Genomic DNA, 16192 nt, shown 5'->3' with positions numbered 1-16192 from the left:
AAGAAAGCAGCAGAGAAGGTCATTTACCTTGGTAAAACCGAGAACAACAATGATGTCGATTCAAGCCGTCTGATGAAATTTGCAACTTTTTAATTCTTTTCATAAACTCGTTTGATTTGGTTGCATGATAATCTAAAGCAAGCTTTTAAATGCAAATTAAACAGGGGGCAGCGTTTGACTTTGACATTATGAAATAGCATAAAATCTTATTCCAAACAGAGAAAAGCAAATGAGGAACATAGAATATTACAAAGATTCCAGACAACTAAATCCAACCAATCCAAAAGCATAAACACACCATTTTTGTTTATCAGACAAACACTATGAATCCATAAAAATGGTTGGGGAAATGGGAAGACCAAATCATTAACACTTTAAGGGTACTTGTTGCTGAACCAGGAGGAAAAATCACATGGTACATTTCAACATTCACATCCATTAGACCTCGGTTGGCTGCTGGTTGCAACATCGATGGTGTCGGGCAGGTATCTTCATGAGTTATTTAATATCCAAGAACATGAGAAAAAAGAAGAAAATAAATTAAAGTATAAATCAGAAGGTTTGAAATTAAGCAAAAACTAATGAGAAAAAAATGACTTCAGAAGCTAAGCTGTTAACTATGAGTCCTCAAAATCAAATATGTCATGCAAATAGTTACTAGGGAATGTAAAAGCGTGTGGGAAGAGAACTGATAATGGTGTTTAACTTACATGTCTTCCTCTTCCCCGCTCTTTAGGGCATTCTTTGCAATGCATTGGAAAGCTTCTTCCACATTAACTCCCTCCTTGGCAGATGTCTCAAAATATGGGATATTTCCTTTCGACGCACACCATGCTCGAGCCTTTTTCTCAGACACCTAAAGAGTCGGAACAAATGAGATAATTATATCTGTCATGGTGGGGAGAGAGAGATTGTAGAGGGAAGGAGAACTAAAAAATACATACTACTCTACTGTTTCCACCATCCACATCAACTTTGTTTCCCAAAACAACAAATGGAAAATTCTCTGGATCCGAAGGGCTTGCCTACAAAGTTTTTCAAATCATCAGTTTACAAGGGTAAATCCCAGAGAGTTGGCTGATGGTTTTCAAAAGCATTCAGAAGTTCAGAATATATACCTGAATAAGAAATTCTTCTCTCCAGTTGTTGAGATTATCAAATGATTTCACTGAGTTCACATCATATACAAGAACACAACAATCAGCACCACGGTAGAAAGCAACACCGAGGCTCTGGAATCTTTCCTGTCCAGCTGTGTCCCAGATCTGGGAAAAGGAAAACACAAAAATGTTCATGAACTTTGAGCAAAGTGGTCACTCTCAAATAACACCAAAAGAAAACCTGAATATTTTTAGAATGTAATGCTAAAATTTGCTAGAAAATACTCGAGATACTGGCCCATAAGATTGCCTAATACTAAAATACAGAAAACCGATTGATAAGAAAAAATTCATGCAGTAGTCAACATAAGTCTAATCAATGAGTAGAGCAACATAATTCTCTAGACACTCATCACAATGTCGCTCCTTGTAAAATAATATTGCAGAAAAAAAGAAGCCAATGAGTTCTTCAATGAATGTGAAAAATAGTTGCCAGTGGCAGTTTTGAGTTAACAAAGATCATAGTGCAGAGATACATTTGTTACAGATCTTAAATGCAATGGAGAAATCCTGGTTAAGCTCTAGCCCATCAAAGATAGAGCCGATTAATAAAAACAAAATCCATGCAGTAGCCATCATAAGCATAATCAATGAGTGGAACAACAAAATTATCTAGTCAAACATCGCAAATCCACTAACGAGTGATTATATAACTACTGAAAAAAGAAGCCGTAAGATTTTCAATGAATATAAAGAAAGGTTGCCACTGGCAGTTTTGACCTAACAAATATCATAATGCAGAGATACATTTATGTAATCGAAAAATCATTGTTAAGCTCTAGTCCATAAAAGTTAAAGCTCGGTTCATGAGTTAGGGATGAAAATCAATCCTCTTCTTTGTCAAAAAAAAGCCATACTCAGAATTGGAAATTAAGATCCCAATAGACAAATGGAACAGCTGAAAAAGGCTCAGCAAAATGCTAAAATGCTTGTATTCGTGCATAATAAAGAATTATATATATTTTAACATTACATCAGATAAAACGTAGAGATAACTGTGAAATCTAACCTGTAAGGTAAAAAGCCTATCCTCAAACTGCACTTCCTTGGTCAAAAAATCGGCCCCAATCGTAGCCTTATACTGATTGCTGAACTTCTTATTTACATATCTAGAGTAAAATGTAAAGGCAAACAAAACCATAACTAATAGTAACATAATCACAACTATCTGACAACAAATAAGACTTCAATTTTGTTCAACAATTAGAGATAACAACAACTGCAGGATACTGATTCATCAAAGATGTCTTTCCTACCCTGCAAATAAAGATCAACCGCAAATCAAAATCATAAACATTGTATTTTAAAAATTAACTCGACATTAACAACAAGCGAGACCAGTAAATGGAATCGAGAGATCCGTACGGAAACCCTAGAAACGAAATTTTTAAAAGATGAAAATAGACGTGAATATAAGCACGGAAATTGTACGGGCGGTCTTGAAAAGAAAAAGAAAAACAACTAACCCGCTGTCACCGAGGATGATGACCTTCAAGAGGGTTCTACGGCGAGACGGCATCGTCAGAAACACAAAGGAATCCACGGATGTGCAGATCGATAGAAAGGAAAAAGAAAATTTACTAAATCTTACAAGAGAGAGAGCGAGCAAAGGAGAGGCTTTGTGGACTTGTTTGTCTGACAGGAAAATCGGCTCAACTTTCTAGCGTTTTTTTCTAAGTTTCTTCTAGTTGTTTTTCCTCTCTCTCTCTCTCTCTCTCTCTCTCTCTCTCTCTCTCTCTCTCTTGTGAGTCACGCAAAAGCTGGATTGACCTGTAACTCGACATTTCTGTTTTTATTTTATTTTTAAAATTTACTTAATATAAAAACAAATGTAAAAATTATATTTAAAATTAATTTTTACTTACTAAATTTTTTTATTAAAAATAAGCGTTTAATATTTTATACGTTACACTTTTAAGTTTACCGTTAAAAAATTATTAAATGTCACATATCACATTTAATTTTTTTTCAAAATAATTTTTTAAATAATTTTTATTTTTAAAAAGTAAAAAATATATAAATGTAACACATCACTTAATAGACTTTTAACGACAGATACCTACAAATATAACGAAAAAATTTTAAGCACATATTTTTAACAAAAAAAAAATACTAAAAAGTTAATTTTAAATAAAGTTTAAACTCTTATTTTTGCATTAAGCCCAAATATAAAGTATATTCTTAGAAAAATCAAATTTAAAAGTAAAAAAAGTATAATATATTTTTAATTTACTCTAATAAGTTTAATATCTTTTAGGGTAAATTTGATCCGATAATATTTTGAGAAAAAATGATTTTTTTCATATAAGATGTTAGAGTGACTTTTTTTACCATCTATAATTAATGTTATAATTTTTTATGGAAGATACTCGAAAGATTCGACGATTTCTAAAAGATGTCTAAAATATATGATGCAGTCAGTATCTTTTGAGAAAACGTAGTCTTACGGACATGCATAAAATTTAGAGAAATCGTCATGTCTTCTAGATGTCTTTAGAAAGTCGTCGAATTTTTTAATGTTTTCCGTGAAGCATTGTAACATTCACCATAGATGGAAAAAAAAATCACCTTAACACTTTATATGAGAAAAATGTTTTTTTCCTAAAACATTATATGATCACTTTCACCATATTTCTACTTAATTAACATAAATAAATGCCTAAAATATAAATTTTATTAATTTGAGGTGTTAAAAGTTTCCCGAGTTAAAGTATGTGTTTATTGTTTTTTCCGTTACAATTTTAAGATGTATGAAATTTTATTCCGTTGTCATTTCAAGATTATCTTTTCAACATATGTTAGAAAATTTCGTAAAACATTTAATTTTACACGTTATATTAATTTCTTATCAATATTATTTTTAAAAAACATATTTTTTTTTTAAAAAAAACCTTTATAAGTATCTAATCTCTCATAATCCGGAAATCTTCAAATTCCCTTAAATGGTTAGAATTCAAGTAGCGAACTTTTAACGTCTTTTAACGGTCAAGTACCTTAAATGATAACTTTAAAATGTCGGGTAACGAGTTTTTAACATCTTTTGACGGACATGTACCTTAAATGGTAACTTTAAAAAGTTGGACAACGAATTTTTTAACGTCTTTTAGCTGTCAAATACCTTAAATAGTAACTTTAAAATGTTGGGTATTTAGATTGAAAAAAAAATCTTTTAGACACCTATAAACAACAACAAACATAGTTAGATAATTTATTTTTTAATTAAACCTATTTTATGATTTTTTTATAAAAATATATTAACAAACTTAAATTTGATTATCTATCATATTGATTTGAAAATATTATGTTTTTATTTAATTATTTTGAAAGGTTATACTTATGATGATAAATGGATCAAGTTTTAATGAATACATTTATATTTTATATTTATTTCTTTCATTTTTAAGTATGTTCGGGTTTATCTTGTGTTCGTTAAGAATATCGAATTTTTATTCATGCCGTTTATTTATTTATTTCTGATTAATATGGGGTAAGTACAAATCAATATTTATTCGAAGATAATTCTCATCCTTTTGACATTGAACATATGTGTTTAATATTTACAAATATATTTATCAATATGTTCGCAAACATCAAACCAACACTAAATAAATATTTTCATAAATATATAATTAAATATGTTTATAAACAATTAAAAGTTATTCATAAATGATAAACAAACAATTATAAATGAATATATACATATATAAATTAAATATAAATATAAATATTATAAATATAACAAACATAAATACTTTTAAGTATTACAGAAAAAATATTGACTTCTGATCAATAAATCAGATACAAGTGATTAATTCAAAATAAAATCCATTTTAAATAAATAAATTTATAAAAATAATATAAATTTAGAATAAATTACGTATTTACTACATAAACTATCAGTTTATATGTCTTGAATTTTCTATACTCGTTGAATAACTTTTTGTGTGTTTGTGCATGCATGTTTGCTTATTTAGATACTAATTAATCCTTCCTCTTGATGATAATAGGTTATTATTGTTACAAGCTCTCTCATGAAGGACATGACTAGCAAGACTGATATGTATCGAGCAAATGCTATTCGTGTACTTTGTCGGATAACAGATGGAACTCTTCTAACCGTGGTCGAACAATACTTGAAACAAGCCATTGTTGACAAACACCCAGTTGTTGCAAGTGCAGCCTTAGTCAGCGGTATCCACTTACTGCAGGTAACAGTTTTCTTAGGGTTGCTTTACATACACAAATATTCTCGCGTAGTTTTTAAATTAATATCAAAACATTTGTCATTTATTAACATGTCAAAAACATTTGGGCAGACAAACCCTGAGGGTGCGTTTGGTTCACGAAATGTAAGATTACCAGTGGGAATAAAAGATTACCAGGGAATAAGATTACTGGGAATGTTGTATTTTGTTAGTTTGGTTGGTTTAGCAAGAATGTAAGATTACCGTGTTTGGTTAAAGGAATAAAACATTATTGGAATGTATATTTGACGAAATTGTCCTTATTATATATTTGTATAATATTACAAATTGTAAAATATTTATATATTTTCTTTAAAAAATTAAATTCATAATATTTATATAATTTTTTTTTTACAAAATTAAAAATATAAAAAAATGTTTAATGAAAGGGTAAATTTTTTTTAACCCCTGAACTTCATATAAAATTTTAATTATAGATTTTTTTTTGTAAATCTAAAATAATTTAAGGATAAATTTGTAATTTAACTTTCGTAGAATTTTTATTATTCAATGACATAAGAAGGATATTTTTGAAAAAAATAAAAATTTAAGGGCATTTTAGTCCAAAACACCGGTAATGTTACAATACCTAAGGAAAAGGAGGTAATGACATTCCCGGTAATATACCCCAAAAAATATACTATTGGTAATAAAACATTACCGGGAATGAGATTCTCAGCCAACCAAACATGAGAATGTGGGATTCTCATCCCATGGGAATCGCACAATCCTTGAACCAAACATCCCCTGAGTGTTAAAATAATGAGGTTCAAGAAGCTGTTCGATCAAGAGCAGCCCTTGTGCAGTTTCATGCTCTAGCATTGCTCCCCCCGGTATTGTTTCTTCAGACAAAATTTAGCACACTGTCGTTTTCTTTTTTACTGGATTTTAACACAGTGCATCATGCAGAAATTAAAATGTATGTGACAGAGGAAATTATAGTAATTTCATGTAGTACAAACCCATGGTACTTTTTCATTCTTGCATGTCTGTTTATGGTTGGGTTCGGGGCAATGCTCATTAAATTGATTTACATCTGTGATGATTCTATGTGGTTTCGTACTTGCAGATACCACAAAATGATCGACTAGCTGTTAATAAGCTGGTTCGTAGTTTGACTAGGGGAAGCGTCCGTTCACCTTTAGCCCATGCCATATTGATACGTTATACCAGTCAGGTACTTCCCAACTCTGAAATATCTCTTCCTTCACCCACCCGACCTTTTTATGATTTTCTTGAGGTGTGTCTGCGCCACAAGGCTGAGATGGTGATTGTTTTAGGCTGCTAGAGCAATCACAGAGCTCAGTGATGTGACATCTGTAAAGGTGTTCATTATTCGATTAAAATCGGTTAATTGATCAAATTAAAATTTAATTTAATAATTGATCAATCATTAAAATTAGTTTAATATAAAAGTGAGAACCTAAATTATATTTACAATAAATTTTTGGTGCTTAAAATTTTTGTTGTTGTTAAAAATAGATATCTAATGTTTTTTTCATTGCACTTAGATGCCTATCGTTAAAGAGACAGTTAAGTGACACGTATTATATTTATATTTTTTTATATTTTAAATAAAAATTTATTTGAAAATATTTTTTTTAAAAATTTAAACATGACCCACGTGACTTAAAATTAAGCACCTAATAATATAACGAACAAAACATTAAACACCTATTTTTAACGAAATATTTTTTAAACACCAAAAGTCAAATTTTAATATAGTTTAAATACTTAATTTTATATTAAGCCTTTAAAATTTGATTATTGGTTATCAACGATCTATGATATTTAAAATATAATATTTATATTTTAATTCCAGAATTAAGCCCAACCCAAAAGAACAAATAAAGACTAGAAATAGAAAATATCTAATAAAAGAAACTCATTACTACTTGAATTGCTATTTTTAATCAAAACTAAAAAAATTGTTAATTTTTCTTAATTAATTCAAAAACCAACCAAATTAATCGAACTTAATTTGGTTAGATTAATGATTAAAAAATTTAAGAATTTGGTTACTTCAGTTTTGGGTGATTTTGTTCGATTAATAACCGAACTGACCGTTTGAACACCCGGACATCAATATATACTATACCAAATTTAATATAGTTTGTGGAATCAGTTGAAATAGGGATGAAAACGGTCCAAAATCTCTCTATGCACTAATCAAATTGGGGTTTTAGACAAGGAAGTTTTACAAGCAACAGTGCAAAGATTAGGGTTCCTAAACCATGAACATGATTCAAATACAAAGGATTAGGGTTCATACAGGATACAGCAGGTAGGGTGGACCTGAGATGGAGAGTAGTCGGCAACGTCGAATCGGTTTTCCGTCTTACGAATCAAATCACCCTTCTATGCCCTCCAAATGCCCAAATCTGCCATTACAAGATCCATTTCACGATTTAAAACAGATTCTGGGTTCTCATTTTACGAATATTAGATCGAGTTTTGCTCACCCTAACATCTCAGCCCATACTCGAAAAAGCAAGTGATGAAAGAAACAAGATAAACTAACCTTGAGGTTTGTATCCCAACTTCCTGTACATAAAGCACTACCATCGGCCGACAAACCCAAACAGCTAATCCGTCCCTCGTGCGAGTTCTGGACGGATCCCAGATTCAAAACAACCTGACAAAACAGACAAGGTAAATCGAAAAAACCGGTGCCTGCTATATGCCAAACCCAATCAGATATAAATAACTCAAGCTAATGACTGCAAGTAGTTCATAGTATGAATTTGCATGGTTTTAGCTTAAAGTATTTATTAAACATCTATGTTCACAATGCAAAAGGCGAAACCATATCTAGGCTATGCCGGCACAATTTAGACGAACGTCAAAACCAACAAAAGTGGAGAAGTGTCATCGTGAAAAGAAACGACTGGGAATCATATAAAGGGGATCGAAAGGTGAAGAAAGTGAGACAATCAGGGGGGATTAAGGTTGAGTTATTACCTTCGCCAATAATGTGTCCCATACATAGCAATCCCCATTCGAGTATCCAGCGAAGAGAAGTCTTCCAGAAATGGAGAATGCAATGGAGGTCACGTGTGGAACCTCGTTATCACCGTGCTGTTGATAGTATACTTGCAATTGATGACCAGTCCTAATGTCGAACAACCTGCAAGTTCCGTCGTCTGATCCTGTTCCAAATCTATTGCCATCTGGAAAGAATTTCACAGTATTAACATCACCCTCGTGACCATGAAACGTACGGACTGCTCGACTTGCCACACGAGAATCCCACAATCGGGCGGTCGCATCACATGAACCAGAGACGAACATTCTTGAGTTTGATCCATTAATCGAGACACTGAAAGGACAAAAGAAGTATAGAAGAGAACTTATTATCCTTCATGAGAATTTTCTATGAACACGCATATCACTGGTCATAGGGTACATCATACCAATAAAACGAGAACAAACCAATCTTTAAGCTGATAACCATATAAGATCGAACCAACGTAACAAAAAAGAACAAAAGAAAAAAGTAAGATACCTCAGCACATCAGCAGTATGTCCTGATTGAAATTCTCCCCCGAAAACAGAAGTTCGGAGGCCAGTCGTAATATCCCATAGAACACAGGTCTGATCGCCGGAACCGGTAATAATATGGATGTCTTCATCAGGAACATACTGACAGCAGGAGACATAACCCTTATGCCCGCTAAGGGTTTTCAATACAGGTAGGTTTCCATCCCTATTGGTCGGAGAATTCAAGTTGAAAATAGAGCACATGCTATCAAGACCCCACAGGCAACCGATTGACCAGTCGGAGAAAAAGCACAAGTCATGACCCATGCACAAGGCAGCTTGATGGCATGTGTTTTCTGGCTCGTTAGTGCATTCCACACAATCAAGCGACCATCTTGAGAAGCGCTAACGATTCGGTTCCTTTCCGGAGTCCAATCCAATGAGTATACCTGCATAGCTCATATACATTAAGTTCAAATACACAACTTCATCGATAGACATCAGCACGAAAAACAAGTGATCTACAAATGAATCATAATGAAGTTGATTTTCTTTCCTTCCTATTATCATGCATAGTTCTAAAGCTATCCAAATGACCATCTGCTTCGATTTAGCAACTCATTTGTTCCATTTCAGCAAATAATTCAACAAATCTCATCAAACCATAAAATTTTACTTTCTTCAAGCTTAAAAAACAATCAGAACATCAGAAAATTGCAGTGAAAAAATAAAATTTAAACAAATTAACACATTTTTCACTTTATTCAAGCTTAAAAATACAATCTAGCTACAAATTTGCAATAAAAAAGCTAAAAAAAATTACCTTCCCGGTGTGACCTTGCAAGGTTCTGCAACAAAGTAGATCGGTTGGACCAAAAGTGATTGGATTTTTCCCTTGAGACCTTGCATATCCGGCAACTACACATAATTTTCCCAGAACCCAAACAGATCTTAGAATCTAAATAATTCATATAACAAACCCAAAAATTGGGGGGGAGATTGAATTTTTTTTACCGTCAGTATCGAGCAACTGCTGGCGTCTCTGCTTTAATCTTTCTCTCAGATTATTCACAGTCTCCGTCGCTGCCGCGTGCTTCTCTTTCAGCTCTGCAACAGACATTTTTTTACCCTTTTTTTCTCCTCCGAGAACTCTTTAAATCAAAAGGGAAACATTTTTCTCTCTACTCTTTCATCTAAGGATTCATAATTGAAAAACAAAAAGGAAATGAAAACCTTATGAAAACCTCAGAAAAAGGAAGGATTTTTATTAGTGAAAGTGATGATTGATTGTTGTGAGATTCTGAAAGAGAAAGAAAGGGTGGGTTTATGGCTGCTGGTGGTGAATGGGTAAGGTGTTTTTGACTGTCGCCGCCAGGCCCACCCACTGTTCCACGTGGATGTCTGCTGTCAACAAGGTTAAATTTTTCTTTGTATTTCTCTGTTTTTTCCCCTATGATAAAACAGGAGCAAAAGCCATGGCTGATAGGTAAATTTTCATTTTGATTTCAATGCATTATATTAGCCTAATAAATAATAGGGTAAATTATACAAAGGGTATCCGACTATAAGATACTGATTTATTAAATCTTTTAACTATGTGCGTTTGGTTCACGGAATGTAAGATTACCATCGGGAATGTAAGATTAACAAGGAATAGAATTACTAGGAATGTTGTATTTTGTGTTTGGTTGGTTTAGCATGAATGTAAGATTACCGTGTTTGGTTAAAGGAATAAAAGATTATTAGAATGTATATTTAACCAAATTATCTTTATTATAATATAAAAATGTTTAATGAAAGGTTAAAATTTTATTTTAACATCTGAACTTCATATAAAATTTTAATTATAGACTTTTTTGTAAATCTAAAATAGTTTAAGGATAAATTTGTAATTTAACCTTCGTAGAATTTTTATTATTCAATGACATAAGAAGTATATTTTTGAGAAAAAAAAATAAGGACATTTTAGTCCCAAAACGCCGGTAATCCAACAATACCTAAAGAAATGGAGGTACTGACATTTCAAGTAATATACCCCAAAAAATTCACTATTGGTAATCTTACATTACCAGGAATGAGATTCCCGGCTAACCAAACGGGGGAATGTGGATTCTATTCTCATGAGAATCCCACATTCCCCCATCCAAACACCCCCTTAAAGTTATGAAAGGGTCCCTCAATTATAGATAATTACTTTGTTAAGTATCTCAACTATTAAAAATTACAAAATTAATGATCATGAGATATGTCAGTCGTTTGAGATTATGAAATCATATTTTATCATATCTCAGTCAGCGGGTTAACGTATAACTCACATTGTCATCAAACTTTTTAACGAAAAAGAACGAGTTCGGAACATAATGAATAGTTAGACGACCATTTTGTAACTTTTAATAATCAAACGACTCAACAAAGCAACTTCATGTAGTCGAAGCACCATTTTATAACTTTTAATGATCAAGAGACTTAACAAAATAATATCTTATAGTCAAAAGACCATTTATGTACTTTAACCTAAATAATACTAACCGTTAAAAATGGTTGGTAATCATAAGACAACAAGAGGGAGGTTAGGCTTTGAGGAAGATAAGACAGAGCAGAAGTTGACATTGTAATTGCCAAATTTTTTTATTTTATGTTAAGCATATATATTATATTCTTCTAATTATGCTTTGAAATGGTCTTAGATTCTAAATCGAATATGATTATCTAAAATGCCAAGCTCTTTTTTATTTATATTTAATTATTTCCAAATGATAAATTTAAGGGTGCCCTTATCCTTAATTATGATTCTTACTATTTCGTAAGCGTTGAATTTGATCTTCAAATTTCCAAAAAGTATTGAATTGTTGCTTTTTAATGCAAAAATGGATCAAATGTTAAATTTTTAACATGTTAGATCAATTTTAAAAAATATATTTTAATTTAGATATCAACTTGAAAAAAATACATAATTCTAAATATATATGATTTTTAGGGTAAATTATGCATTTAGTACATAAACTATCAGTTTGTGTCTATTTTAGTACGTAAACTTTTAAAATCTTCAAGACCATATCTAAAGTTTAATTTTTATTTTATTTTAGTACTTCCGTTCAAAATATAAAATTAAATTTTGAAAATAATTGAAAGTTTAGGTGCTAAATAGGACAAAAATTGATAATTTTGTGCTAAACGCATTAAGTTTTTAATGGCGATACTAAAATGAAACAAAATTTAAACATTAGATATGTTTTGAAAAAAATTGAAAGTTTAAGTACTAAAACGGACCAAAACTAATAGTTTAGGTATTAAACGCATAGTTTACCATTTTTTAAAAATAAATATGAGGTGTATATAAGTCAACATATATTCAAAGATTTGTACCCTTGACATAAAGACTTATACCCTTGATAAAAGCAGTGCTCGAACCTGTGATCTCGAGGGATAACAATATGACTCCTAACAAAAAAAAATCTTATTAATCTAGGATACCTACAAGTGGTAGTATATGTTCTAAAGACTCTCAACCATTTGACAATGAGCGCTCGAATATCCTATAATCTCTAATGCTCGAACCTAGGGGCTCTAGAAATAACAACCCTTCCTTAATGGTTAAAAAAAACTTTAAATTAAAAGAAAATATAAAATTCAAAATTAGTTAAACTAAAATATAGAAATTAAATTCATAACTAAATCATAATAGAAAAAATTAATAATAGTGGATCAAAAACAACAAAAAACTGACATGAATCTACAGAGTTTAGGCATTAATCATTGACCATAATATAATACTTTTATGCTTGAAAACATGGTACACACTAAGACATGCAAGAAGCAAAGGGTGACCCCATTTCTTTTACACTAAAGTTCTTTCAAGTGCTCCCACCTGGGTAGATGCAATTACTGTAACCTGCAATCAAAGGAAATAGAGTTGCCTGTATGAGAGAAAGGCGTGTATGCCGTGTTCGTATACTACGTTGCTCGGATTCGGGTGTGTCGGATACTATATTCGTGTCATGAAAAAGATGAATACTAAAGATCTGATATGTTAGAGTGAAGATGTTTACTAGGATTTTGGGATGTTAGTGTTGCCGTCTGTGAGAAGTCGCAATTCCATGGATTCTTGGCAGAAGACTGGTAGTAAAGGTTCATGGCGTAAGCTGCGTGCGATGCTACGGTATTCGGTTCGAAACAGGCACCTCCTGGTTGGATCGGGCCGCAGTCGATGCCTTGGCTGCAGGCATAATCTAGACTCGACTGCAATTGAGCATCAGAGACACCGGCCTTAGGCATGCACCAGCCGGTTGCGGTCGGTTTCGGTTGGGGAGTCACCGGTGTTTTAGGGGTCGATGGAGTCTTGAACATGGGGGAAATCGTGGAAGAATGTCAGTTACCACTGTGGCCGCTACAATGGATCATGAAGTTCAAAAAGTTCAGAAATGTCTCACCCGACTACTCTTCGAAATGCCGATATCGTATGTCATGGAAAGGTCGGGCTTGAAAAGTCCGAATGCGCGTTCGGAACCAGGGCCCGGTTTCAAGTCCTCGTCATAGAGTGCGAAGAGGTAAGTATCCACAGATTTCCCAGGCATCAATGGAGTCCCAACCATTGATCTCAAGTGTGCAATCAAATTCCCGTTGTATGCTTTCGCATTTTCGACACTAGGTCCGACTTCGTTACTGTCGCCGTTATACGGCCATCCTGTCTCGGCAACCATAATCTCGACATCCTTGAACCCCATACCACCCAAAGCAGAATGCACAGCATCAACCTGCAGAATCATAATCAAAATCATGGAGCTAAATTCAGAATTATTGCAATGGCCAGCCTGTAACCAAGCACAATAAGTCAAATCAACTTCACTTAGGGCCTACAATTATTTCATGCAAGGGTCAAGATGCGTTAAAGACATGTTATCAACTAAACCCTACAATTTTGGACCAAAAGAGTAATTTTACCATTTTAAAAACTAAAATTTCTACAATTTTGGACAAGAAGAAAAATTTAACCAACCCCATACGATGACACTTGGCAGATTGTAACAAGATGATGACTTTAATCAAACTTCGCAACAAAAACACCTCATTTGTATTCAAGTGATGTATGGAACAAGAAACAAAAACACCTCATCAAAACCATGGAAAAGACAAGACAGAATGAACAATCATCTAATGAAAAATGTTACTTTAAGAATCATTAATCAACTAAACATGATCAAGGGTGTCGGTGTCGCCAGCTATTTTCCAAAAGGAAACACACTAAGATAAAACCCTGAATATCATAACATCCTGATTTGAAAAGAACAAAAAGAAGATGGATTAGGCGAAGAAAGAACAAAGAAACTGGGGGCTTTAGTGAAAAAAACTATTAACAATAATTCGTGCAATCTAATCCCTAGACATCCTACGTCAATATCGTGAACCAGTGGCTAAAATTAACGTATTTTCTACGTTTATTCCATAATGTCACTGTTGTTGGTTGACTCCAATCCAAAACAAAGGTCTGCTCAGCCCATTATAAAAAATAGATAAATTACACATTTAATACCTAAACTATTAATTTTAATCTTTTTTAGTATTTTTATTTCATTTTAATAACACGTACAAAATTTAACATTAAATTTTGAAAAAAACAAAAAATTAGATACTAAACGTTTTAAGTTTTTAACGGTAAGATACTGAAATATAAAAAATAAATAAACTTTAAGTATAATTTTAAAAAAATTAAAAATACATAATTTAAATATTAAATGCGTAATTTACCTATAAAAAATAGTGATGAAGATTTATTCACACGTGAGTGAATGAGAATGACAAAATCCCACCGACAATTACATATTTACAGAAAATCTTTTGAAACATTCCTTTGTGTGTGTATTTTATTCATTTTTCGAATATCACATTTTTATTTACTTTCATTAATAATTTTTTGAAAAAAAAGGAATAGTTATTAAAATGATGAAACTAAATTGAGGATTAATTAAGTAACCAAGTAATGGTGTTTTAACTAACCTGAGCATCGAACATGTTCATGTACTTGACGCCGTTTCCCGAGTCAACTCGTCCGGCGTTGGGTTGAAACAAGCAGAAAGCAAGCGTTTCAGGTCTCGAGTCACTTTCGTAAGCGAAAAACGGGTAAGGATTAATGGCAAAGGGGGATCCGTTATCCTTGTGGAACTGAAGCAAGCCTTTCAATGCCGGTTGATAACTCGGGCTAAACGACCCGGAAGACGGCGGGTCGGATTGACTCAGCACCGCCATTGAGTTAACCGTTGAGACCTTGATCTTACCACCGAGTTTCGCCCCGTTAATGGCGTTTTGCATATTTTGCATCGCTGGTTGCAGTTGGTTTATCAAGTTCGGGTCATTTGTAGTCAAAACCTGGTGAAATAATAAAATCGGATCAAAACACAACTAAATTCTATTGATTCGAGCTTATTTTCAACTGCAAAAAGCTCACTTTCACTGAAATTTAAGAATTTTTGGAACTTTTTTTTTCAAAAAAATGAAAAGGAAGTGTAAAGGGCGAAAGTGACCTCGTTGCCAACAGTGATGAGAATGATGTTGCTAGCGGGGTAGAAAGGCAAAACGTTCGAGTTAATCCACTGAGCAGCTGAGTTGGGATCGGAGGCCAAAGCCGGAATATCCCCATTCGCAGCTCCGATAACGATTCCGACCCCGGTGTTAGCTAGAGCCTTGATGATCGCCGGATCCGCACCGTACAGCCTGACTTTCTCTATCGACGTGGATTGTAGAAGCTTCGCGGTGGCCGGCGGCGGCGGCAAGTTGTCTGCCACCTGGCCGTAGTTCACTCCTACAAACGGCTCAGCACCTATTTTCGAAAAAAAAGACACAAATTATTAATTGGAATTTGAAAGCTAACTAACTAAAGGTGATGTCGTTTCATGGTGAAAGGAACTCACTTGAGAAGTGAATGCAGAGGAAGAGAGAGAGGAAGAGGAAGACGAAGACGATTGCCATTACAGAGAGAGAGAGAGAGAGAGAGAGAGAGAGAATTTGCTTATTTCCTAAGCTGAGAAAGGGATGAGCTTATATATATAAGGGCAAAACTGTTATTACCATTTGATAAACCGAACGAATGATTTATTTAATTATCTTTTTTATTTATCTTTATTTGAATTTTCGAATTAGTTCTTTTATATCGTGTTGATTTAATTTATCATTTTTATTTATATTATATTTTTTAACCATTAAAATTACTCAATTATATTTTTTTATATTTTACCCCCAACTTAAAACTCTAAACCATAACCCATTATATCTAAATCATAAATCATAAATCATAAACACTAAACAATAATTTAT

General features: G+C 32.8%; 2 protein-coding genes and 1 pseudogene across 2 annotated transcripts; all 3 read right to left on the bottom strand.

Moving 5' to 3' along the window:
* Positions 1 to 223: 223 nt before the first annotated feature.
* Positions 224 to 2923, bottom strand: LOC120171628 (ras-related protein Rab7-like). Its single transcript, XM_039179307.1, has 7 exons — positions 2627 to 2923; positions 2391 to 2417; positions 2170 to 2269; positions 1119 to 1265; positions 945 to 1025; positions 711 to 856; positions 224 to 489 (listed from the first exon to the last, which is right to left on the bottom strand). The coding sequence occupies exons 1-7, from the start codon at positions 2677 to 2679 to the stop codon at positions 423 to 425; spliced, it is 621 nt and encodes a 206-aa protein (XP_039035238.1). The 5' UTR covers positions 2680 to 2923; the 3' UTR covers positions 224 to 422.
* A 4640-nt stretch (positions 2924 to 7563) lies between these two features.
* LOC120171624 lies at positions 7564 to 10115 on the bottom strand (annotated as a pseudogene).
* A 2433-nt stretch (positions 10116 to 12548) lies between these two features.
* On the bottom strand, positions 12549 to 15847 carry LOC120171625 (glucan endo-1,3-beta-glucosidase 7-like). The gene is made up of 6 exons (XM_039179305.1): positions 15790 to 15847; positions 15403 to 15698; positions 14879 to 15247; positions 13315 to 13638; positions 12934 to 13222; positions 12549 to 12776 (listed from the first exon to the last, which is right to left on the bottom strand). The coding sequence occupies exons 1-6, from the start codon at positions 15845 to 15847 to the stop codon at positions 12739 to 12741; spliced, it is 1374 nt and encodes a 457-aa protein (XP_039035236.1). The 3' UTR covers positions 12549 to 12738.
* Between the last annotated feature and the right edge of the window lie 345 nt (positions 15848 to 16192).

Source organism: Hibiscus syriacus, unplaced genomic scaffold, assembly GCF_006381635.1.
Source record: "Hibiscus syriacus cultivar Baekdansim isolate YM2019G1 unplaced genomic scaffold, ASM638163v2 tig00111834_pilon, whole genome shotgun sequence".
NCBI lineage: Eukaryota > Viridiplantae > Streptophyta > Magnoliopsida > Malvales > Malvaceae > Hibiscus > Hibiscus syriacus.
The sequence above is the reverse complement of the archived record's forward strand: the minus strand, read 5'-3'. Positions and strand labels throughout refer to the sequence as shown.